The sequence below is a fragment of the Myxocyprinus asiaticus genome, chromosome 18, assembly GCF_019703515.2.
Source record: "Myxocyprinus asiaticus isolate MX2 ecotype Aquarium Trade chromosome 18, UBuf_Myxa_2, whole genome shotgun sequence".
Classification (NCBI taxonomy): domain Eukaryota; kingdom Metazoa; phylum Chordata; class Actinopteri; order Cypriniformes; family Catostomidae; genus Myxocyprinus; species Myxocyprinus asiaticus.
Genome location: NC_059361.1, coordinates 18,379,167 through 18,406,828, shown reverse-complemented (window position 1 = coordinate 18,406,828; position 27,662 = coordinate 18,379,167). Strand labels below are relative to the sequence as shown.

The window sequence follows — 27,662 nt, the reverse complement described above, 5'->3', positions numbered from 1 at the left end:
TTTATTTCTGGATGGATGGATGGATGTGGTTGGATGGATGGATATAAATTAAATAATTCAATTAAATTGCCATACATTAGAATTTTAACCACAATTTAATTAATGTTTCTGTTCTAGCATTTTACTGAAATAACATCTCAGGTCCAAAAAGCAATTGTATCAGAGTGTGAGAATTTCTTTAAGAGCTGTATTTTACTTTGTGATCTCCAGGTGGGAAATATATTGCCATTGTGCAGTTGACCATGTGATGTTAAAGTTAATGAGAAGGGACACCGACTGTCCTTGACTAACCCTGTGTCCTAGAAATGGCCAAAAGTGCATCAGTGGCAGGGCCACCTACAGCTGCTGCACACAGCTCAAACTCGGAGGACAAATAACAACAGACGGCAACAGCTTTTTGTGTACAAGTGACTAGGCAGTGGAACATTGGAACCTCCATTACAGACAATATTATTAAACCTTCATAAACAATTCTTTCAACAACTGATGCAGTAGGAACAATAACCATCTTGCATGTTGGTTTTACTCTGCTGAAATGACCAGCTTTGATCAGCATGAATTTTACATACTGGTTTACGGTGGTTAGTGTTGGTTTGGTGCTGGTCAAGCTAGTGGACCAGCACAACCATGTTGTTCACCAGTAAAAACTACTGGTCAGCCATGTTTTTTTTATGAAGCTGGTTGATCAATGGAGGCTTGATGGTTAAGCTAGTTAAGAAGCCTGGTAGAGACACCAGCATCTCATGATGGAGACCAGCTTCCAAAACACAGCACATGATTGGTGACCAGAAATACTTGTCTTTCAAACAAAGTATTCAATTCATAATTATATAGACTGACATATTGATGGACCCCTGAAAAAAACCCATTTTTGTGGATGTTTTGTTACAGTGATATACACTCACTGAGCACTTTATTAGGAACACTATGGTCCTAATAAAGTGCACGACGTGGTCTTCTGCTGTTGTAACCCATCCACCTCAAGGTTCGACGTGTTGTGCATTCTGCTATGCTATTCTGCTCACTACAATTGTACAGAGTTGTTATCTCTAACAAGGCATTTCCATCCGCAGAACTGCCACTCACTGGATATTTTTTGTTTTTGGCACCATTCTGAGTAAACTCTTGAGACTGTTGTGTGTGAAAATCCCAGGAGATCAGCAGTTATAGAAATACTCAAACCAGACCATCTGGCACCAACAATCATGCCACGGTCGTTGAAATCATTGAGATTTTCCCCATTCTGATTGTTGATGTGAACATTAACTACAGATCCTGACCCATATATTCCTGATTTTATGCACTACACTGCTGCCACAGGATTGAATGATTAGATAATCGCATGAATATGTAGGTATACAGTGTTCCTAATAAAATGCTTAGTGAGTGTTTTTTATGTAACCATTGGCCACTGCCTACACAAAAACAGCAAAATACAGTATGGCCTAAACAACTACGGAAGTTTTCAGAAAACTCCATACTGGCTCCTTTCCAGTTATCTTAAAATATTCTTGGTGCAACAATGTGCTTGGCAGTCTTGATCACATTGAGTCATGTCTCGTAGTCAACAAAAACACAGCGAGGCCACTATAAATTTACATTAAGATATCAAGAGGTTTTTCCATGTCACCAGCCATTTACTTACTTAATAGCTTACGGCATACTTAATGCATCTCTATGAATACTTTTTAAGGAAAATACTGGTCCTTCCTGCACTAAGAGAGCAAATCTGCCAGTTTTTCCCGGGATTTTCCAATTAAACCCTGCCAATCTAGAATTTTTGTGCTTCTGACAGCATCACTATTACCATCTGGAGTTGAAACCTACTTCACCTAGAGCACTTTGAAAAATAATCATAAGCAAGCACACAAATGGGGTTCTAAATTCAGATCTGCCCCAAACCATAGCACTGGGTGAGAAGAGCCCCTCACATAAAGATACAGTATCAGACAGAACATCTATAATTAAAGGTGAAGTGTGTAATTTCAGCACCTATTGCGACATCAAAAGGAATTGTGAATAAATAATCGTTATCAAACATGTTTTCTGAACACTCCCATTAAGAAGCATATCCTGTTAAGGTGAACTATTCCTTTAATGACCGAGATACTGTGTAGGTTTCTAAATCAATCCACTAGACTGTTTACAATCAAGTCTTTAAACAGCAGTGTTTCAGGTCAAGATTAATCAAAATTTTATTAAATACTAAAAGAGTATTGATAAAGTTTCATTTTATTAAGAATAATGATATAATTATTTTGCCCAATATTTCTGTGTTATGTATTTTTATGTGTATTAGCGGATCAGTGTATCATGCCATTAGTTGCTAACTATACTTGAATCAGTTGTGAGTCTAGTCTCCTGTGTGCATCATGTGAGGAGCGCTATTTGCGTGGTGCACACACAAATAAAAAAATTATTTGCTGCCTATATACAACGCTCCAAATCAGTCACTTATGAGGGTCCATAACGGTTAGAAGGCAGCTGCCTATGTAGGCAGTGAGGCAGCTCACAAGTTATTGTAACAGAGCATAAATATTTGCTTATGTATTTTTATGTGTGCCAGTCTCTCCAATTTCTTCTCTCCCTTGCTGCCTTTATTATCTCACACTACTTGTTCTCTCAACCTACAAGACTGGCAGTTCTTATGGACGCTTTGTGAGCATTCTTGGCTTTGGTGGCTATTTCCCATCTTCCTACAATGAAATATGACCCAAAAATACTGCAATAGAGCGACATGGGACCAAAACGACATCCTCAAGTTCTACTGTGCCTGCAAGATAAACAGGCTTTCAGTATCTGTGATCTTACTTCCTTTATTTCTATATATCCACTAACTCTTACACACACACACACACACACACACACTGCCAAACCTTCTCTCATCCAGTACTTTAAGATCTTTCTCATTTTCTTCACCATCCCCCCAGGACATGGCGGAGCACTATAACATAATACATTGTACTGAACAGTAAGTAAAGCCTGTGCCCAGAGGAACCCTATGGCGATGCCATGCCATCTGCAGACCTGGCACCAGCTGCCTCTGGTGGCCAACTAACATAATAATTAACACAGACACCTCTCCCTTTCACATTTGTTGTACTCCTCACCTTCATCTTCCACTTCATTCATCCCTAATGCACATCAGAAAGTCTTCCAGCAGGAGAGAGAGATAGAGATTTGGTAGATGAAAAGAAAGAGTTTAATGTTTCTTTCCTTTTAAAAATGTGGCTTTTTGGACAGCGATAAGACCCTTTCATTGAGTTGATGAATGAAACGCAAATCCTTTCTGGGCTCTCCAGAGTCAGCCTGACATAGAGTGAGAGAGAGTGAAAGAGAGAGAATCAGACTTTCTTGAATACAGTTTAATAAGGCTGATTCTAACTGGACATCAGGATTGAGAAGTGAATTGTCTGTCGCTGACCGTTGTAATGAGAGAAAAAATAGACAAAGTCACATGATTTCCCCGATCCTTATGTGATGAACAAAATACTCTTGCCTCAGAAAACTGGTTCTGCTCCCATGGAAACCAGGAAGTAATCACGTTCACATAATCAATGATGAGGTTTTAGTTTTGCTCTAAAATTACATTTTTATTCCACTAGGAGTTTAGGTTTAGGGTTTGGGTTAGGACATATGGTTAATAAATTATGCAGTCCTGTTTGCTGTATTACATCTTTTACAACTAAAAACAACTCACCTGTGGCACCAGTCTGTGGACATGGCCCCCAGAAACTGGAGCTCACATGAGCCCATACTTTCAATAACACTTCCAGCTTCGGCCACTGGGGGAAGTAGTTCGAATTTGGGTAAGAACAAATCGATTTCAGCGGAAGAACTTTCAACCTACTAGTGGTGGTGATTTTGATTAATCTCAGTGACTCAAATCTTTTTATTGTTTACCACAAAGATTAGTTCAGATTTGTTAATTGATTCGTTTATTGAACATTTCTGCAAATTACACCTTTGCAGCAGTAGATGGCGTCAAATGATCGTCTTTTGCATTTTGAACGAGTAAATTGTACTACTAAAAGCACAGCCACTCATGACCAGAACAAGTCTAATTATCCGTTATTAAAATTTGCATGTACAATTCTACTAAGAGACTTCAGCACTGCAGAGTATTTTGGCATTATAAGCGTTTCCCCACAAATGACAACAAAGCATATCTATCAAATTATGAACTGCTGAGCACAACGTTTTATCAAGCTATATAAAAAAAAAAGACAACAATACTAGCCCAAAAAATAACATTTCAATAACGTCCATATGTCACTTTAATGTGTGGTCTTTACTCACTTTTATTCATAATTCATCCGGCCCCTTTCTTTTTGAATGAGATTGACGAACTGAAGGAACGACATGTAGCTCCTCCTCTCGTTCAGCCAGTCAGCAGATCGTTCATGAACGAGTATACCAGTACATTCAGTTGATTCATGATGATGTACATTCATTTGATTCAACAAGACGTCGCATTAAACGACGGTCACCACTAATTTAGTAAAGGGCATATTCGTCCAGCAGGTAAAACCAATGATATAATCCTTCACAGCCTGCACTTGAATGCTATTGGCTCATGCTATATAGTCAGTCTTAACAGGCATTAAAAGTCAACAAAGCAGTCTCATGCTTCAAACTAGAGCTCATTGGCTTTAAAAGGGAGAGACATCAGTGAATGAGAAAAATATGAGTCAGTGTATGGAAATGAATGAGAAAATTTTTTTCACTTAAAGGATTCTTTTAAAAAAAGACAGATTTGCTCATGAACGAAACATCACTACAACCTACAGTCGCCGAATTCACAGTGAAATTAGTCTAAAGGGTCAGAGTTTGGCTGGATAACATTGCCCAGTTAGTCCCTGCTGGTAGATGTACATGTAACTACACCATCTGGGCCCAAAAAGCATCTTGCTCCATTGATGGCCATTCAAAAGTAGCTGTGCATTCTGACTAACGTTTTTATTTTCAAGCAACATATAAATCTCAAATATTTCACTGTATTTTAGTGATATTTTGGCAAAAATGCCAAACTGCCATTGAGATGAATGGGAATGCAAACAGATAGCTTTCTCCAGGTATTATAGACCTCCTTGGATAACAACAATAAGCACAGCAGCTGGGTTTGTCAAGAATTGCTACATTATCTAATCAGCCAAATGTGTGGCAGCAGTGCAATACATAAAATATTGCAGATATGGGTCAGGAGCTTCAGTTAATGTTCACATCAACCATCAGAATGGGAAAAAATGTGATCTCAGTGATTTCAACTTTGGCATGATTGTTGGTGCCAGACGAGCTGGTTTGAGTATTTCTGTAACTGCTGATCTCCTGGGATTTTCACACACAACAGTCTCTAGGGTTTACTCAGAATGGTGCCAAAAACAAAAAAAACATTCAGTGAGTGGCAGTTTTGCAGATGGAAATGCCTTGTTGATGAGAGAGGTCAATGGAGAATGGCTAGACTGGTTCAAGCTGACAGAAAGGCTACAGTAACTCAGATAACCCCTCTGTACAACTGTAGTGAGCAGAATAGCATCTCAGAATGCACAACACGTCAAACCTTGAGGCAGATGCGTTACAACAGCAGAAGACAGCGTCGGACAATTTATTAGATCATAGTGTTCCTAATCAAGTGCTCAGTGAGTGAATCTGCATTAGAGTTATAATCAGAGCCATCCCCGATAATATAGCCTGAAATATGCTAAAATTAAAGTGTTGATTTTATGCAGCAGTGAGAAAAACACTTCATAAGCTCTCACTTATATCTGGTATAGTGCGATATCAATCACAATACATTAACCAACATGCATGCATCCTTTCCACCATACACTATACAAGGATATGCTTGTCTAATGAATATTCTTTAGCTGTGGTCTGTAGAAGACAGAAATGGGAGTAATTGCAAAACTGGATCACATTAAGTAGGTTCCAGTACATTATGTTTATTATTTAAATTTTTCAGCTAGAGTAAAATGACAGGATATACTAGGACCCAACCTATACTAAAGCAGCCCCCCCCCAGCAAATGTATGTCTTGGGGATGGCGTTTTGAATAAAGATGGCAAATAAAGCATTCATCTTATTGCTGTTCAGACAGATTCAGGTAACTGTATTTTGGCACTGGTATTTCTTCGATTCTATCTCTCTGATGCTGTTCATTTGTTTCTCACTAAGCCTATATAAAAAATGTCGCTACATCATTCACACTCTCAAATAGTAGCTTCCTCTCTTTCTCTCACAAATTTTCTTTGCTCAGCTGTTTCATGTTTTCATATCTCGCTCTTTCACTATAGTTTCAGATGTAGCAGCTTGTAAGGTCTCTTGGTCCTTTCCTTTCACAACTGACTTATGACACCTTGCTGAGCAAAGACTCGTTATGTTCAGCAGAGACGACTCAGCAGCTTTTCTAAAGAGATGTGCAAAAGTTGCTGTGGCTGGCTGAGGTTGAACAATAGAGAAGGAAGGCTTGCCCTTGTAACAACAAACAGAGTTCTGAATGTCCTTCATTCTCATACGCACACATACACACACACACACACAAAACAGCATTTGAAAGGCTTCATTCAGATTGGCAGATCAAACAGTAGTCTATTCTATTGGCTCTCGCCCTCCACATCACCCCTTACACTTGGCAAACCACGTACCCTAGTATTGCTGAAGCTAACAACAACACACAAGCAGAGGCTAGTGCTTGCCATGTGACCACTGGAAACAGAATGCAATATAGGCAAAATACAGCAAGCTGTTTTTCCACATTAAAAATCATCTTGTGGATGTGGATCTTGTACTAAGCCACCTGCATGTCACTATGGCACACACAGTGCAGCACAAGATGTTCACAGCTTGAGAAAGAGTAATTCAAACTAACCTGGGAGTGTTTACACAAGACTACTGAATGACTGAAAACAAAATGATTTCATAAAAGTTTAACAAAACCATTCAAGAGAGAAATATGAAGGCATCCAAACAGCTGTCACAATCTCACCTTATTGTGATGTATTTACAAAAAAAGAAAGGGTTGACAATCATTGGATAAAACATGTATTTAAAGGTGCAGTTCCCACCAAAAATAAATATTTTGTCATCATTTACTCACTTTCTAGTGTTTCACTTTCTTTCTTACATGGAACACAAACTGAAATGTTTCATTTTTAGGTGAACTACCCCTTTAAACACTACCAGTCTACAGTACATGCACCTGAACCCTCAGAGGCCCTTAATACATAACTACTGAGGTGTCTAAAAATGCATTTTTATATAAGTATGTCATACATCTGTTCTCTATATATTTACTTCTTACCTAGATCTTCATGACTGTTTAGTTGCAGTAGGACAAACAAAAGCAGGAGACTGTGGGAGAGAATTCACACAAAAGGAAAATTTGCAGTGGTGGCAGCATCAGTGAAATGCACCACTCTCTCTTTCATGCCTTAATGGTTCCCCTTAGGGCCTAAAGTGTTTGCCACATTCGTGACATTCAAGACCAACCTTAAATTGGCTACCATGGGAGACCACCAGGGATATCAAGGGCCACAAACACCAGGCATCACGATTCCAGATCAAGCAGATTTGCATGGGTATTAAGCAATATTATCTCAATAATCAAACACAGTTGGGATCTGTGATCCTGTTTATGTTATCCTCTGTTTATTGACAACTAAACTCAAAGAATTACATGAAATGACCTTTGAGAAGCAATATGCATCGGCCTGTATTTAAAGAAATTTAATGTATTTATTATAAGGTGCTGAGATTTAGCCTATCATAAAAATTTAAACAAACGCTTGGAAATTGTTGGCTTCATAATATTCAGTATTATATAGGAACCATATCAACTAAGCATTTGTTTGAGAACTTGATACAACTTGAAAGGGAAGTCAAAAAGAACAATGCAGAAAGAGATTAGGGTTACTTAGAATGGGTTTACTTAAAAAAGGCTAGGAAACATTTCCATGCAGAAATTGCTAGTAAATTTAACATACCCTATTTTCAAGTAAAGGCTACACACAATTCTTGGTGGCTTTAATTAGAAATTCCCAAGTAAAGTTTACTTCGCAATACTGTTTTAAGTAAATTTTACTTACATTTTGTACAAGCAATGCAGCACAAAATTAAGTCATGCTTTTAAAAGTGTACTAATGATTAAATGTTTTTTAAAGATATTTAGTCATGTATGGAAGCCTTCCACAAGAAAGCTTAATGCATGTAGTCTGTTAGTCAACATCACATTGTTTTAATGGCGATAAAAATAAGATTTTGAGCTGTGCACACAGGCCTCAACACTTGGTGCACAAAACATGATGACGTATCAACAGATAATTTTTTTGATCATGAACAGGTAATTCTGAGTAGAAAATGAACTTCAGACTTCACAAAACAAGAAGTTACCAAAAGTAACAACAACATCAACAATACAAATTGTGTAAATAAACTTGCAAACAGTGAAACCATGCAAGCTCATTAATTATTCAAGCCCAGTGCATGCTAGGAACACCAGTTTCAAAAAGTAAAATTTACTTATTTAATTTACCTGTGAAATGCACTAAAATTAGCAAATAAATATGACAAGGTTTTCTACTTTAGGATTGAAACATGAAAGTGCATGTAAAGATATCAATCATAAATAACATTTACATATAAGCTAAAGCATTCATTTTTACATGTTTGGATTGAGTTCAAATGTAGAATTTACTAAATATTTTCAAGTTCATGCTTAAACTAACATATTCAATGTAGAAAATACTTAATTGCACGTACAATCAAACCAGTGTGATTACACTAGGCTGGGATCAGACAGGTTTGATCAAACCAGTGTGATTACACTAGGCTGGAATCAGACAGGTACGATCAAACCGGTGTGATTACACTAGGCTGGGATCGGATCCATAAAATCAAACTGGTCTGATCTGGATTCATGCCACTGTTTACCAGCAGAGAGGGACTGAAGCGGTTGTCATAATGAACCAGCTGCTCAAATAGTCCTTTCAACATCACAGTATCTTTATTTTTTATGTTACAAATATTCAAATAATCAACAAATAAAAGTATAAAGCCGTTACCATCGGAGCTGACTGTTTTGATGCAGCACTGGCAGCGCTGTTTTCTGTCGTCAAACAAAGAATATATAAACTAATCAGTCCACTTGAGCCTTCTTCCATTCTATCCGTCTCTCATTCTCACCACAGGGCTGAGTGGAATAGCTCGATTTTAAGACCTTCTATGCTTCTGTGACGAACTTAAATTCCCATAGAGCACTGCATGTAAAACAACATGGCGGCATGCACAGCCGGCAATATCGTTCGCGATCACATCTTATATATCACAATCAATCATTATAAACATCTAAAAACCACGTTATATATTTGATAACATATAACCTAACATTCAGTGCACCTGCTGTGATATAATATGTCCTCCAATGCATCTGCTGTTATGTGTAAGGTAAGATTTTTTTTTTTATTATTACAGTGCGCATTAAAGAACTCATGCTGGGTGGTCTGTCAGTACAGTAGAAACTCATGTGCGAAAAGGTTAATCTTTTCTGCTTTATTTACTTCACCACAAAATATTTTTTTCAGTGTTTAATGTATCAAACATAATAGTTTGCATTGTGTGTTTGATTCAGTCAAGACACTCAAATAATCGAAATGTGACATTAAATTACCTTAGTTTATTATGAAATTAATGTGAGGTGCATCAGTTTCTGAATCACACTGGCTGAGGAACAATGAAGGCCAAACTGGCCATTAAGCACAAACAGTGGCTTGATTGATAGTCCTCAGTGTTTTCTTTCTTTCTCTCTTTTATGAAAAAAGTCAACAGACTACTCGCTGTGGAATTAGATTGTATGCGTCTATTAAAAGGCACATTTCTTAGCTGCCTGGTTCCCTATGTAGCCCTTGACACCTTACCTTCTCAATAGCACCTCAAAGTGTCTTTAACCTCATTTAACCTCCACAAACCAGAGGTTATGGCTGGCACAATTAGCCTTAAATCCCCAGCTATTATTGGTCGTAATTCAATATACATTTAAAACTCAATTGATTACAATATTGAATATTCTAATCAATTCAATTGATTAGAAAAAAAAATGCATTTAAATGTAAGATATTTGCAATTTCATTCTGACTTGTCATGATTACATTTTTAGTAGCAGCCTAAGAATTGAATTTTACTAGTTAAAATTGCATTGTAGATATCTTCAATATGAATGATTACCAGTCAAAATTGCATTAATTTGAGTTTTGATGAGTCAAAATTGAAAGACGAGTAACGCTGGGAGACTTTTAGGCTAAAACGGCTTGCCATACATCGAACCGTTCCGAACAATGGCAGCGGCTCTTTTCATAGGATCCAGCTCATTTCTTACCTGTCAGGCTGTCGTAGCATTCGATCTCGGTGCTCTCCACGGCTCGCCGCTGCTCTTCTGTCAGCTTGGCCGCGGCTTGGTTCAGCAGGTTCACCTCAGATCCCGTGGTCCCATCGACGACATGGGTCCCTTTTAACTGCAGCAGCGCCCTGTGATACTTCCCAATAGCCTCCCGAAATTTCTTCTCCTTGTAGCAGCGGTGACCCTCCAGCTTGAAGTCGATCGCCTTTTGTATTTTCGCCTCCATCTCCATCTCCGCGCCGCCGACGCGATACCCTCCACCTCCGACGTCCCCGTCCGCTGCCGCCGCTAGACTCCGGCCCCCAGCCTCCGGATAGCTCTTCAGGCTCTTGATCGAATGCTGCTTGGCTTCCATCTCGCTCAGTATCCTAGATTGCAGGAAGCCATGCTTTTCCGACACGGATGCCTGTGTTCTCTTTAAAGGCTGGAGCAGCGTGCTGTGCATAAAGGATGCGAGCCAAACGGGAGCCTAAAAATAAAACCACAAGCATATAGTATCTTCCGAGAGGGGAAAAAGATAAACACACTAATGATTATCAGCAATAATCAACGATTTAAAAGTAACAAAACAAATACCTTTTAGACAGTTTCAAATGATGCACCGGGTTTACGAGTTATGCCATCGAGTAGAGCGTAACGCCTTTGCATGGGGGTGATGTGGAGCAGGGAGGACTGAACTCAGATTTCCTGTGCTGTGTCTCTTGCCGTCGGCGAGAGCAGCCTCAGCACCACAGACAGCGTCAACGAGCGAGGCATTATGGGAAGAAAATAATCGTGTGACGCTGCTGCTACTACTGCTGGTGGATCACGATTATATTAAAGAAGAGTAGTAAATCTCCAAAAGATATGTGACTAAAAAATGCAAAGGCTCCCCATGTTCACAACCTCATTATTATTAACAGAGCACACGCTAGGAGGCCATTGCCGCAACATTAGGTGGAATAACAGGCCACAGGACAAAGAGACACGCTTAACACCTGTTTATGAAACAAGTAAACAAGCGACATTGAATTACCTCAAAAAAGTGGAAACTGCATTCCTGGGTACGTTTAATTTTACTGAAAAACAACCAAGCCAGCTCTAGCTTTGAATTTCTTGGATATCTTTTACCACTTCACAACTATTGACAAAGGTAAAGCATGAACTGACACTGAACGTTATGGAAGCCCATTTACCCCACATTAAAATAAAATAAAAAAATCGTGCTTTGGCAAATCAGAATTATGAGATACAAAGTCCAACTTTTATGTAAAAAATTCATAATTATGAAATAAAAAAAACAATTATGAGATGGTCATAATTATGAGATAAAAAGACAATTATGATAATCCAAGTCAAAATGAGATGCCAAGTCATTTATGAGACACCAAGTCAAAATTATGAGATAGTCATATTACATACTTAGTCACAATTGAGATAAAAAATCAAAATGATGAGTTAATTTTTTTTGATAAATCAAAATTATGATAAAAAGTAATCTAATAATTTTGATTTAGTATCTCAAAATTATGACGTAGCATCTCATAATTATTACTTTGCATCTCATATTTTTGATTCACAAAAGCAGTATTTTTATTTATTTTTTACGTGGCGGAACGGGCTTCCTTAGAAAGTGCATGCTAAATATTTTCAAAACGTTGGTTGCATATGTATTCTGTGTAAAAGCTATGTATTTTGAGTTTTCAGCTATGAATCATTAAAAAAAAAAATAAAAAAAAATAATAATTCAAATACATATCTTTGGGTGAAGTTATAAATTGTAACTTTGATAGGCCTATAAATATCTCTCTATATATGCTTAATAACAGCCTAATTGGACACATTGAGGTAGCTTTAAAGGACAGAATCTGGACCTGTTGTTGAACGATGAACTGCTGGAGTGTACCTTACATTGAGCCTCTAACAAAGTACTTGCACTCCTGTAAATATTCAGGCTTATGTCCTCACCATCTGTGTCATTGATTATTAGCACATGCATTGCAGGCAGGTCAATGTATCTGTATTTTCTAGAACATCAGTTTTGAGTCTTCTGCTGGTCTCTGATGAATCTCCACCTCATCTGATTTGCTTTCCTTTTTAAATGTTTTTTTTAATAAAATGTTTTAATAAATGTAATTTCATACATTGTCTTTTCAATGACCTTCCACATAAGACTATAAATGAAAAATTCTCAAAAGTAAGACTGAATGATCTGTCTGAAACTGAGGCTGCTTCAGATAAGACTAATAATACTCAGGCAGATCTGCACTCATCAAACTGTTTTTCTTCTGCTCCACTCAAAAACATTCTTTCTGCCAAAAACACATTCAAATGTAGGAGGATTACTAAATATAGTTCTTTCATTTGTGCAATGCGCCTTTTTGTAAATTCAGAAGGGTTATAATGACATTTGTTACAAAACCCTTAAACTTGAAATAAACTTCAATCCATTCCCAAGACAAATAATTTTCACCAGTATTTTTTAAAACTTACCCACTTTAATTGTTTTCTGTTATTATTCCTTAAATCTGTACAATGTAACAAAGTTCTTCTGAGATGTTTCAAATTAATATATATATATATATATATATATAAACAGGGGAAACATGACATAAAATAAAGTGAAGGTGAATTCCTATTACAAAAAGGATGACTAGTGGCTGCTGTATTGAGCATGGTATAAAGAGGTGAAAACTTACACAATACACAAAGGTCCACCTCCACGTGTGTTGCTTGGCAACAGCATGCAACTACCAATATTATTTCAGCTCTGCTTGTCCAACTAACACTTAACATTGCAACGCTCCACTGGATGGCATTTCAAACAAGGAAATTTGACAGCAGGGGCTCTTTAACGTGCTGATAATTTGTCTTCAATGGTTCAAAAGAGGTCTAAAGGCGCATTAAAGGAAATGCTTACATGTCCAGTTTTAAGACATTTAAAGGCTTTGTCTTAATTAGGAATATTAAAATGAAAACAGGGAGGGAAATGAGGGTTGAAGAAGAGCTTACTGGACCATATTCAAGGACGATTCTGTAAACTGAGGTGTTTGTGGTAAACACAGAACATGCTTTCAATTAGGGCTCTTGGCTCCTATAGTGAAAATTAAAATTTCAGGCATCTGATGCCTGGTGGCATGCATTATACAATTTTGGAAACATTTCTTAATCTGGTAAAAACATTTCACTCAGGAGAGTAGCTATAAAAGCAGGAGTGATGGATAGAGTACGATTCATATAACCAAATATGAAGTATGCAGCTTGATATTTAAGCAGATTATGCAGGGTTTCATTCCACACCAAAATAACTAATATTGTAGCTGTCCCTTAAACTAATACCATTATCATAACCCTGTATGAGGTACAGCACTTTCCAAACCACCAGGAGGGTCGTCATAGAGTTTATCCACTCTACACTCTCACATGGAAATTGAGTGCCCTGAGAGTGAGGCTCAGGTGGGCAAATAGGATTTAAAAAGGGGAAAGTTGGATAAAAAGTGCCCTTTTCGGGAGTTTCTTTGCATTAGGGTTTCCTGGCGCCCAGTCTCTTGAATACACTGACTGCACCAACGTCCATCTGAGCCCCATGACAGTCACCTGTACTACTGCTGACCTTAGGGCTGGCCAGAGCAAAGCTGCCCTGGGCCTTGCTTCTGCTACTCGTGACTCGACTGTCTTGGGTATCTGCAGACTGACTGACTAAAGAGGTTGAAGAGGTAGGGTTGACTGGGGGAGCATTGCCCAGTCGCTGTAATACACCCAGTTTGGGTGTCCCCTCCTGTTTGGAGGAGGTAGAAGAAGAGATAGGTGGTGTACTCTCAGATAAGGGGAGTTTGTACTTGGTCCCTAGTCGACGTAGGGTGAGGGGTTTAGATTTGGGGGTTACAGTCTCTTTTTTGGAGGAAGGCGATGATCGTTTTAGGACACCGGCATACTGCAGCACTGACCCCTCACCATCACTGTCATCATTCTCAAAATTATCAGCAACACCTCCAGTCTTTCCCACAACCTCCTCATCCGCTTCGCCAAGTCGGCTAAACACACCGGTTGGTTGCTGCAGAGCAGACAGGGAGAGGAATGCAGAGATTCAAAAGAGTTAATAAATGTCTGGCACTGTGGATTTTTGCTTTTGTGTTTATCTGATAGATAAAATTGTTATAATTTCTCACCTTATTGACTGTAGTGGTGTCTGCTTTAGACTCTGCCCCAAGTCTATCAAACACTGAGGTACGCTTTAGAACCTTGGCTGTGGCAATAATATAAAATCACATTAATCTTAATTGTATAAAATGTAAATTTTCAAGTTAAGCATGCATTCTATGGGTGGGTGGTATGACCAAAATCTTATATGACGATATGAGTAATTATATACCACAATAAAGATATCACAATATATATATATATATTTTTTGGGAAAATCAATACAAATAGGTTAATATATTAAATAACCATCTTGTAACGCCAATATTTGGAAACTCTAGTCAGTGAATTAAATACTTTATAAATGAAAACTACTTATATAATTTTATCTTCATTTGGAACTGGACAAATAGTCAAATACTTTTTTTTAAAGTAAAAAAAATTAAATAAAGACATTTTATTTTATTTTTTTAAATCAACCTTACCAAAAAGCTACATTTAGCATTATGCCACATTTCAATCCGATATGTTGTTAACCAATATTATTATTAATGTAAACTTTCCTCAAGTAACTCAAGATCTTCTCAAAGCAATGCAACAAAGCAAAGAATACATTAAAAAAAAATCCAATGAAAATAAACACTTCAGAAAATACATAAATATAAACACTTCTTTCTAAAAAATTGAGGTGATAAAACCGATTGCTTTTATTACGAGTGATTATAGTCTTGCGACAGTTTGAAGATAACATTTTTCTGCTTTGTGTCGGCTTTTGTGAACCCTGACTTTCACATAATGAATGTGATTGTATGAACAGGACAAAAAGTAACCAAAACCAGCACTCTTGCTTATGGTTGAGAGCAAAATTGCAAACAGGTTTAGCCATTTCAAACAGCAGTAGCAGATGAATATGATGGCTCAAAAAAATACACTATCTTAGGGTACCTTTCTTGTCCTGCATTGCAAGGATGTGTCGAGTGCAATCTGTTGTGCCTTTTGGCATGTCAATTTCTTTAGTTACCCTCCGGCGCTTCACTTGCAACCCATTTTCTTCTGCTGGTTGGCTGGGCACTAGAAGGTGAAAACAAAGAGACACAAACTTTAAATTCTTAATTTTCCATTAAAGGATATCACTGTACTTTCTCCTATCCCATCTTAATATGCAGAGACAAACTTTAAAGGAATATTCCGGGTTAAATACAAGTTGAGCTCAATCGACAGCATTTGTGGCATAATATTGATTACCACAAATTATATATATTTTTTTTGACTTGTCCTGCTTTTCTTTATTAAAAAAGAAAAAAAAACATAAATCATGTTCCAGTGAAGCACTTATAATCAAGGCCATAACCATGTCTTGAACACTGGGGGGGACCAAACCATTTTGGGGGTGTGGGGTCACGGGTGTCCTTGGACCTTTAAAATAGTAAATGCAATAATTTTCTCAATGTAGGATTTAAATGCGTTAAAGTTTTTTAAATGTGACCAAAATGTGATCACTTTTGGTTTTAAATTATTTGTTTTTGGGGTTTTTAAGTTCACACAGTAAAAGACAATCACTGTTTGCACAGCTAGCAATTTGCCTGTTTCAGTCATCTTTCTTTTTGTGCTGTCTCAAAGATAAATATAATTTGAATTTCTTTTAAATCATTGATGTATCTGTAAAATGACATGAAATCAGCTGACTTGCAAAAAGAAAATACACAAAATAATTTAGACTCTGTAAATGCTCAGAAATGCTGTACAAAATTCAGAATTAAAGACCAAGAAATTATTTAGAAAATCTTAAATTGATTGTTAATTATTATCTAATGATATCTGCATTAAAATATATGACACTGTCTTTGCCACAACCTAAAAACTCAATGGAAGCCTCAAGTCACAGGTCTTACCATGCTCTAGTTCTGATCTGGGTGATAACGCTCTACTTTGTGTTTTATCAATCATTTTCTTAGACAATATCAAGTGAATTTTCCAAAAAGTTCCTTCAAAAGCTTGCCAGATAACCACATTCATTCAATTCCTTTACAATATACACACATTTGCTCTTTGTCTTAAGCCTGATATGCTGATAAGTGCTCCGTTAATGTTTTCACATTCACAACTATTAATGACATCCGTATCACGTACTGTACATGACATTTTCAATTCAAAATGGCGAATTTAGAAAAATGGAGAATAGTTTGCACCTTTGGAAATTACTTACGGTTGGTACAACATTTTAATCATAAAACAGTGGTCAAATGTAGCATATTTAGTTAGAACCTTACATCTTACATGACCTAACACGCTTAACCTGAACTGCTTGCTGATGCGCAGCGCTGGAATAATCCACGAGGTTCCCGCTTTGCGTCTTAAACTTGAGTCCCGCGACTCCCGCCTTCATTGATTTTATTGGCTATCTCAAATGACATTGTCGAGCGGTGTTAGACTAATGTGCACGCTAAAAATTAAACTTTTTTTAAAAACTTTTGTTATTCCTGCAACAACTTAATGACAATTATACAGCAGCACATAATGGACTGCAGCAGAGCAGCAATGAGGATATCAATTATTGTGGGGGGGGGGGCAATCTGGACATATCTGATTATTGGAGGGGACTTGTATAATATATAATTATTTTAGTGTGATAAAATCATTTACTAACCTTTCCTGTGTAAAGTTATAGCCAATTTTACAACTTCGTTACCATGACGATGTAATGTCAACAAACACTAAAACCCTAAAATGACTGCAAAAATTCAGATTTAAACAACTTTACAGCTCAAATAAAACACAAGTTTTAACAGAAGAATTAATGCAAGTGCTTTTATAAAATTAAAAGCTTCACATTTCTGTGTTTAAACCCTCCAAAAATTGGCCACATTCACTTCCATTGTAAGTGCCTCACTGAAACCCAGATTTTTGCTTTTTTTAAAGAAAAGGAGGGATGAGTCAAATCTAATTTTTGTGGTAATCAACATTATGCACCAAATGCTGTTGATTGAGCTTAACTTGTATTGAACCTGGAGCATTCCTTTAAGTAATTTGTAGGTTGATGTCCCCGAAAAAAGCAATAAACACTGTGAGCTTGTGGCGCTATCAAAACATTGCTCTGTTTGAGCATCCTGACCAGCCAGAAATAGCAACATTAGTTCAACCAATTGGCTAAATTTGGTGCAGGAGTATCTATGGGAGACGTTTGGAGTGTTCAGGAAACCTGTTTGAAAATAGTACTTACTTTGCTATTCCGTTTGGTGGCACAGAAATTACACTCTTCACTAATGGTGTAGAGATGGCATATTTCACCTTGACCAAAATCTACAATTGGCCACTTAGCTATGTACTAATAAGCCAATAATCTGTGTGGTCAAAGACTAGCATGTGGACTACATAAATTCAGCACAAAACTTTTCATGACATCTCTACTTAGCTACCATACAATCCAATAATATGTACCTGTTTTGGCACTCGTATTGGAGACCGTCACTGATATTCGGTTGTCAGGGCGCCGAGCAGGCGTGCTTGGTGGGGAGTCCCGGCTCAAAGCATTGGCAATCATGCGTGTGGCAGCTGTCAGGGGAACGAGAACATTGCAAAAGCTACAACTTCAGCCCACTCAGACAAAGATAAACACTTCCTGTATGAGCAACTAGAAGAAGAACTGCAGGAAAACAGTACACTGAGGAGTCCAACCTGGAAAACAACATGTGAAATACTTACGAGTGTTAGCAGTACGTCTCAGTTCAGCCTGTACACTAGTCTGTCCAGAAGAAATGGCCTCACTTGTCATTTTACACATATCCTGCATTAAGAGGCAAAAGGAAGGGCAGTTAATGTGTAAAAAATGAAGCATGTCCACGCATGGTGAAAGACAAGGCAATTTTCTGTTTGTTTTTTTTGTTTTTTTGGCACATTTAAAGACCTTAAAATGGGGGCCTGAGTAGCTCAGCGAGTAAAGACGCTGATACCACCACTGGAGTCGCAAGTACGAATCCAGGGCGTACTGAGTGACTCCGGCCAGGTCTCCTAAGCAACCAAATTGGCCCGTTTGCTAGGGAGGGTAGAGTCACATGGGGTAACCTCCTCGTGGTCGCTATAATGTGGTTCTTGCTCTCGGTGGGGCGCGCGGTGAGTTGTGCATGGATGCCGCGGAGAATAGTGTGAAGCCTCCACACGCGCTACGTCTTCACGGTAATGCGCTCAACAAGCCACGTGATAAGATGCGCAGATTGAAGGTCTCAGATGCGGAGGCAACTGAGATTCGTCCTCCGCCACCCAGATTGAGGCGAGTCACTACGCCACCATGAGGACCTAGAGTGCATTGGGAATTGGGCATGCCAAATTGGGGGAAAAAAAAGATCTTGAAATAAAATTGTTTTTAATGTGCACTCACCTGTCTATACACATGCTTGGCATGTTTAAGAATGGCTATGATGTCCCCGATGACTGTAATACCCAAGTCCATCATTATTTCCTTACTGAGGTCCATGAGCATGTTCTTCTGGATCCTGAACAGACAGCAGTTTAAGCTACTTGGCAACACACACATAATGTGCTCTATATGAATAAGCCTGTTGTTGAGAATGTTGCCCATTCACATCCCATTAAAAATTCTACAAACACAGAATATGAGGAAAACACCCCCAACAAATCTTGAATGGCAATTACATTAAAATCTACAGTGATGGTAGACAAAGTACGACAGACAGTAGAAAATATAATCTAACATAGGGACCGGACAATTATTGAAAACATTTTCTTGCACACGGTTTATTGTTTTATGATCATTTGTGGATTATTTTCAGCTTGTTTTGTATTTGATGTTCATTTGATTTTATGGGTAAGAGCCATAATTATTCACACTGAGAATTTAACTTATTGGTTCAATTAAAAATCATGACAAAATGCTGTCTTATATGGTTCCGTAAAAAAATATCCCCCCATATAACTAAAAATTTACCCCATAATATTTAATCCCAAAGGCAAATGTTGTTTTCTATAAAAGATAGTTTCTGACACTGACAAATGTTATATTAAACGGTCATATTTTCTTAGAATGACATGCTTACCTGTTATCAACAAATGACATGGCATAATTGACAGCCAGTCCAGGGGGGATCCCACAGTCTTTGAAGAACTGGATCCACTCTGAGGTGGCTATAGGACCAAAGAAAATGTGTTTATATACATTCTCCAGAACAACTGACATTTTAAATAAAAAAAGAACTGTGTGTGCATGCTTTTTATGTTGCAAAATGACTGGAAAATTTAGGCCATCAGAAATGTTAAATGCACTGGTATAAGATGGACACAAGGGAGAAGAGGTCAGCAGCATTTGCATCTCGACATGCATGACACAGAGAGAACATATGGCCAACTAGAGCAGCTGAGTGTTATTTTTGAAGTTATGAGTCTAGTGTCAGTATCTAAATTCTCCTGCACAGGGCTAACTAAACTAAATGGATACAGACGAAAGTGTAATTACAAATATTTGTTTGCCTTAAGAGGTATATAATGTTTGCATTATTACCAATTATGACTTTTCTGTTCAACATTCACAAATCAGTCTGTCACCCACAGAGAATACAATATTATGAACGTTATTGCACTTTATAAAACGCTCAGTTCCGTACCTGGATGCTGATTTGTCAATAGCCATGATTTGAACACGATCAAGCACGGCTATGACCTCATCAACAAGTATCTATTTGGGGGGCCTGGATAGCTCAGCAAGTAAAGACGCTGACTACCACACCTGGAGTTGCAAGTTCGAATCCAGGACATGCTGAGTGACCCCAGTCAGGCTTCCTAAGCAACCAATTGGCCCAGTTGCTTGAGTGGGTAGAGTGGGTTAACTTCCTCGTGGTCGCTATAATGTGGTTCTAGTTCTCAGTGGGGCACGTGGCAAGTTGTGCATGGATGCTGCGGAGAATAGCGTGAAGCCTCCACACGCGCTAGGTCTCCGCGGTAACGCGTTCATCAAGCCACGTGATAAAATGCGCGGATTGACGGTCTCAGACTTGGAGGAAACTGAGATTAGTCCACCGCACCGAAATGAGGCGAGTCACTACGTCACCAGGAGGACTTTGAGCGCATTGGGAATTGGGCATTCCAAATTGGGGAGAAAAGAGAGAGAGAAAAAAGTGTCTATTTGTATCACTGCGCAGTACCAGAGTTTATCGTTATTTTTGTTGCATAGAAATGTTCCGTTTATTGTTTTTACTTAAAAATAAATAAAATAAAAATAAATATTTAAAAAAAAAAAACACATTTGTATCCTTAATATTTTTAAGTGGTATACAGTTTAATAAAACCAGTCAGGCACTCGAAGTTTTTCCATATTGTGAAAACAGTCACGGCCTCTCGTAGTTCTTCAAGGAACAATCATTTTGAGTGAATTGCTGTATTGACGCGTTTACATATAGTAAGACCACTTAAATACTTTAGAACAAAACGCAAACTGGCCTGCGGACATTTAAAAATTATAACAAATTATAAATAGTTAATTAAAATAACTATATTTAGCAAGCTTGTTAGGGTGTTTGCTGGACACAAAGGTCCTCCCAATGCCCGCAAGGCGAAACAACAGATTACAATCTATAAAATCACAAGAAAACAAAACAAATAATTAAACCGCACAAACATGTTTAACTCTAAATACTGATATGATAAACTGAGTATGTAGGATAGATGTTACATAGTTAATATTTAAAAACGAGACAATGGTGGGCCCTGTTTCATTAACCACAGTCGCGACTGAATCCAGCCATTGGATTGTGCTTTAGCACCTTGTGAGACATTCTCCTCTAAATTTCCCATCGCTAAGAGCTAGATGCCGATTTAAGCCGCAAACTGAACGCATAGAGGACCACTTTCCATACATAATAAGGGTGCTTTCTTTCTCTTACCTGTTGTGACGGTCGCCATATTCCCATGGAAAAACCGACGAGTTGCGGAAATCTTGTGACGTAACATCTTCATCTTCTTCTTCTTCTTCTTCTCATTACCGGCGGTTCGCAAACTTGCAAGTGCAATTACTGCCACCTTCTGTTTGCATGGATCAGAGACTCCCCTTCAGAACAGCCAGAACCCCTTTAACCCTGTATGCCCCAATCTTCTTTCCTGTTTCCTCTAGTTGGCCTACCTTTTCCTACCATAAGTTGAATATCATATAAATGTCTCACCCCTGAATTCCAATGGCTCTGCCAGGATTGTTTTGCTTGTCTCTTTATTATTGTTTTGAACTCTGATCTACTGTATGGAATTTGTATATCTACATCACTAATTTCCATTGCCTCTTTCACCAGCTTTTCTGCAATTTCATTCCCTCCAACCCCTACATGAGTTGGGACCCCAACTTTCACAATATTGTATGTTCCTCCCTCCACACCAGAGAGCCCCATCATCAGCAAGTAGAAATTTACTTACTGTCCTTTCGACTGTTTCAAATACATCATTTATCATAATTATGAACAATAAAGGACTTATGATGCTACCCTGTGGGGTTCCATTTTCTGCCACACCTTTCTCTGATATTTCCTCTCCTACTTTTATTACTCTTTCAGCAAGAAATTATTTTATCCAATTATATATTCTACCCCCTATCCCCAACTGCTCTAGTTTAATTAATATTCCCCCCTTCCATAACATATCATAAGCTTTTTCTACATCTAAAAAAAACTGCTATCACTGATTCTTTATTTTGTAATGCTTTCCTTATATCATTCTCTAAACACACAATTAAATCCAGGGTACTTCTCCCACTTCTAAACCCATGTTGGTATGGGGAGAAAAATGTCCTTTTTTCCAAATAATATATTACTCTATCTGCTATCATCCTCTCCATTAATTTGCATAAATGAGGCGTTAGCGCTATTGTTCTAATTTAGCGGGTTACTTGGGTCTTTGCCTGTTTTTTTATTGGTATTATTAAAGCTTCTTTCCAACTCTTGGGGATTTCCCCTTCCATCCAAACTTTATTATAAAACTTTAAAACCACCTTTATAGGGGCCTGGGTAGCTCAGCGAGTATTGATGATGACTACCACCCCTGGAGTCACAAGTTCGAATACAGGGCGTGCTGAGTGACTCCAGTCAGGTCTCCTAAGCAACCAAATAGGGTGGGTAAAGTCACATGGGGTAACCTCCTCGTGGTTGCTATAATGTGTGGTTCTCGCTTTCGGTGGGGCGCGTGGTGAGTTGTGCGTGGATGTACTCACAAGCCACGTGATAAGATGCGCTGATTGACGGCCTCAGATGCGGAGGCAATGGAGATTCGTCCTCCGCCCCCCCGGATTGAGGTGAGTCACTACGCCACCATGAGGACTTAGAGCGCATTGGGAATTGGGCATTCCAAACTGGGGAGGAAAAAAAACCAAAAAGAACTTTATAGACTCATCACTAAGATGTTTCAGCACTTCATAACTTATACCATCTTGTCCTGGAGTTGATTTTTTCATTTTTCTTAACGCTCTACCTAACTCTGATAAAGAGAACGGGACATCCAACATATTGTCCATGGCTCCTCTCGTTCTCATTTTGTTACTCTAATAATGTCTTCTTCCTCATTTCCTTACTTTCCTCTAATAAATTCTCAAAACTATTCACTTTAATGAACACACTTCTCATTAAATCTGCTTTCTCTTTATTACTTACTGCAATGACTTCCCCCGAGCATAATACTGGATAGTCATATTCTTTCCGGATACCATAAATTTTTTTGATTGTATTCCAAACCTGTTCCACTGGGGTATTATTTCCTATTTCATTACAAAAAATTCTCCAATACTCTCTCTAAGATTTCCTAATTATCCTTCTAACTTCTGCTTGGGCTTGTTTATACACTATTAGGCTTATGAAATGGTGCTTATTCTTGACAACTTTAAATGCTTTCCTTTTCTTTTTAACTGTATTTGAACAATCCTCAGTCCACCATGGAACTATCTTCTCTTTGCTTTTCACTTCTTGGAATACTTTGAGAAGCAGAAAATTGTATTTCTCTTTACTCACTTCTATTACACTCTTTTCACTTACCTCAAATTTTTTTAAGCCTTCTTCACTCGAATTACTAAATTCCCCCCAATCAGCTTTTTCTAACACCCACCTCCCCATTATTCTTGGATGTTCCCTCTTTAACCCTCCTTCAATCATGGTATAACTCATGATTGGAAATGATCACTTCCTATTGTACATTCCTTTAATACTTCCCAATTCACAACCTCTCTTAATGAACTAGAAACAACTGTTAAATCCACTACTGATTCTAATCCTGTTGCCATATCTATCCTTGTTGCCCTCCCATCATTTAATCATACCATATTCTTTCCTTCTCTATTACCAGTCCATTATTATCTACCTTTTTCCCACCCCATAATGTGCTATGTGCATTAAAATCTCCACACCAAATTAACCTTTCCCCATCTAATCCTTCAACGTCTTCAAGCTCCATTATGTCTAACTTCCTACATGGATTATAAAAGTTACACATTACATAATTTCTCTTCTTGGCCCAAATCTCTATTACCACACACTCCCTGTTCAACCCTTTTCCTATCACTCTAAATGGCATACCGTATTTGATCAAAATTATACAGCCACCCCCATTTCCTTTTTCCCTATGCCTCCTTACACTTGAATATCCCTTCACCACAAAATCCAATCTTGGTTTAAGCAACGATTCCTGATTACAAATCACATTGGGTTTTATTTCCAACTTATTTATATAACCTTTTAATTCCTGCCCATTTGCCACTAAACTTCTTGCATTCCATTGTAAAATTACTAACATATGTTTATTATCCAGGCCATGAACCCTGACTATGTTGCATTTCCACTGTCAACTCATCCCTAATCACTTCTCAAGAAATTCCTCTTATTTCAAGAAACTTTTCAGCAGTTTTAACAATGATCTGGATTTTTTCCGTTCTTCATTCTGTCTGCACCATACAGTTGACTACCTCTGCTATAAACAATAAGACGCTTTTTCCCCTAACACCATTGTTTCCTCATCTATCTTCCTGGTTCCCCCCACTCCAGTGAACCTTTATCCTCGTACAAACTCAATCTTCTTTGTTTAGCTGTGGAAACCACAAATTCCACTGCCTCCGAATGCGACATCTTATTCTTAAATATTATTTTCTGTATTTCCACTGCTCTTTTCCTTGCTTCACATCCTCTAAATGCCACGCTATGCACTCCTCCACAATTACAACATTTGGCTTCTACTCCTACTCCACATTTCCCATAATCATGCTCACCACCACATCGCACACACCTCTTCTTGGACTTACATAACATAGCAATATGTCCATATTTCTGACAGTTATAACACCATAACGGTGGCGGTACATATTCCCTCACCGGGACAGTAATACATACTAATTTAACTCGATCCGGCATATTCTTTCCTTCAAACCTTAATCGAACCGATAAGCTGTCTATCCTGCTTCCATCTCGATTCATCTGTAATTGTTTCACTGCCACAACTTCCCCTCCTTCTATATTCTTTTTAATAAAACCTCACAGTTGTCTTAAATTCTACAAGGTAAGATGTTAATGAATTTACTGAGTTTTTCATGTTGAGTCTGAAGTCGCAGTGGGCTGTTTACGTAGAAATGTGATTTTACACCAAAAATGTTTTTGACTGTTTTGTGTTAAATTCTATTTTTATTTTCAGCTTGTAAACCATATAAATGTTACCACCAAATTCAAACAATAAATGTTGTTTTGAAGCTTCTTAATGTGGTGACCAATCATGCTTATTCAAATGGATGCGCTACATATAGTGCTCCCTCTCCGCGATATTTAGAGTTCATAGAAAAATAATAATTATAACATTAGAAAGCTGAGACTTACTTTTTCACCCCCCATCCACATCCCTATCAGAGTTGGGCACAGTGGAGACAGTTTCCGCCACCTTTTCCCATTAACCCGCCTTGTACTTTCCGACATGATATTATTATCAAGCTTCCTAAGGAGAACTTTTTCCTTGCAGTAATTTCCTCAACACGAACATCCAGCTCTTGTAGTTTTTGTTTCTTTTCTTTTTCTCCATGTCAAATTAAAAGTTATCAAATGGTAAGCAGCAAGTAAATTCACCTTTGACGGTTAATGCCGTTAAACTAACACATCTCACACACTTTACATTAAAAAAAAATGATCGCTGTGCTTGCTATTTTTTAAAAAAAAAAAAGTTTAATAGATACATTTATCATTACAATGTTGAAGTATTCAATTGGTTGTTGGCTATTAGACAACTCCATGAGCAGGCTGATCAGACAATGTCAAAGCCTGTCTTTTTATTCTTAAGAAAAAAATTAAGATGTTCTTAAGAAAATATTTGAGAACTTCTTAAGAACTTTTCAAGAATTGCACTTAGGAACATTCTTATGAACTTCTTATAATTTATCCAAAGAATTTTCTTAATTTTTTGCTTAAGAACATTTTCGTGAATCTGGCCCCTGATTCTCAACATATCGTTTCCTTCTATGAATCTCACTACCATTTTATATTCTTTCTTACTTCTACCCCCTACTTCTCCTTCTACAAAGGACAGTTCGGACTGCTGAACGGAGTATTGGTTGCCACCTGCCCTTCCAGAGTGAGGAAAAGGGCTGGAAAAATCATTCTGGACCCCACTCACCCAGCCCACTTCCTTTTTGAACTGTTGCCCTCTGGCCGGTGCTACAGAGCACTGAGCACCAAGGTAGGGTTGCACCAGCTGTGCATAAGGTTTCACGTAAATTGGGACCTTTCATAAAGTTCACACTAAGGGCTTAGTAACTACTAGTTAGATTGGAACTAAGTCAGTTCTTAATTTGGTTGCACCACCTGTTCTTAATGTAAGACTTAACTAGTAGGTCATAAGCTCTCCGTAAAGTTGTGCGTAGTCACATAATATGACGTTTACCTGTATTGATCCAATAAACAGCCTTCAAATTTGTACAAAGAAGTGTTAAACATCTGTGAATTTCAGTTTGATCTTGTTACGGTTGATGTTCAAACCTTGTTTGCTCATGTTACTGTCAGCTGTAATAAATTATACCCCATTGAAATACGATACGTAATAAAAGTAGTTTTGATAAATAGTATATTTGCCCTGTGTAAATAATAATACATAGGAACTGTAACTAAAATAAATAAGGGGTTATAAATAAATACTAAGACAACAGGCTGGGAAAAAAAGACATTTATTCATTTTAATATCCTATATATTTTGAATGTGTTGAACCTTGACACCGGGCGACGCACCCTGAAATCTGCACCGTTTGAACGTAACGGTGCTGAACGCAATCACGCTGCAGAGCCGCTTGAAAGTAATTTTTTTTCCTCTCTCTTAAATGTAAACGAGTATAAATGTCAACACCTTCATATATGTCAAAAGGACTGAAGCCTGTCATGCAAAACGTGAGCTCATTGATGACAAAATATCAGTCTGCTTTTTTATTCCAACCATTGCTCCTGGTCGGAGGCTTCCGTAAATATAGTTTATACGTAAGGTTACGTTCTACCTAAGTTTAATGGTGCAATGCTCAAATATTTAGTAGTGCATAAATTGTGACTTGGTGCCCATTTATGCCAAAACTAGGCTAAGTTTTAACTTGCGTATAGCTGGTGCAACCGGCCCCAGACCCGTCAGGCACAGGAACAGTTTTTTCCCTCAGGCTATCCATCTCAGAACAGTTAAAACTGCCCCACTGAGCAATAATTATGTGCAATACACAGTTTAGTCAATTTATATTTATTCATCAAACCATACCTCTTCTGTCATTACATTCCCTTGCTTCTGTATATAAAAGATTTGTATTTGTACATATGTATATGTGTATATATATATATATATTTACACACTGGTGGCCAAATGTTTGGAATAATTACAGATTTTGCTGTTTCGAAAGGAAACGGTACTTTCATTCGCCAAAGTGGCATTCAACTGATCACAAAGTATAGTCAGGATATTACTGATGTAAAAAAACAGCTCCATCACTATTTGAAAAAAGTCATTTTTGATCAAATCTAGACAGGCCCCATTTCCAGCAGCCATCACTCCAACACCTTATCCTTGAGTAATCTAAATGGCTAATTTTGTACTAGAAAATCACTTGCCATTATGTCAAACACAGCTGAAAGCTATTTGGTTTGTTAAATGAAGCTTAACATTGTCTTTGTGTTTG

General features: G+C 37.9%; 2 protein-coding genes across 2 annotated transcripts in view; both read right to left on the bottom strand.

Annotated features, from left to right (window-relative positions):
• The window catches only part of LOC127456086 (tetratricopeptide repeat protein 9B-like), a 35,223-nt gene extending 23,858 nt beyond the window's left edge, over window positions 1-11,365 (bottom strand). The window contains exons 1-2 of the mRNA XM_051724405.1: window positions 10,967-11,365; window positions 10,370-10,859 (exon numbers count right to left, since the gene is read on the bottom strand). Of these exons, the coding sequence (XP_051580365.1) occupies window positions 10,370-10,835 (466 nt within the window). The 5' untranslated portion in view covers window positions 10,836-10,859; window positions 10,967-11,365. The remainder of the gene's footprint in view (window positions 1-10,369; window positions 10,860-10,966) is intronic.
• A 1,476-nt stretch (window positions 11,366-12,841) lies between these two features.
• LOC127456079 (uncharacterized protein C19orf47 homolog) lies at window positions 12,842-21,474 on the bottom strand. The gene is made up of 8 exons (XM_051724392.1): window positions 21,400-21,474; window positions 19,561-19,648; window positions 18,885-18,999; window positions 18,212-18,293; window positions 17,948-18,061; window positions 15,455-15,580; window positions 14,539-14,615; window positions 12,842-14,423 (listed from the first exon to the last, which is right to left on the bottom strand). Exons 1-8 carry the CDS (start codon window positions 21,470-21,472, stop codon window positions 13,893-13,895), a joined length of 1,206 nt encoding a protein of 401 aa, XP_051580352.1. The 5' UTR covers window positions 21,473-21,474; the 3' UTR covers window positions 12,842-13,892.
• Between the last annotated feature and the right edge of the window lie 6,188 nt (window positions 21,475-27,662).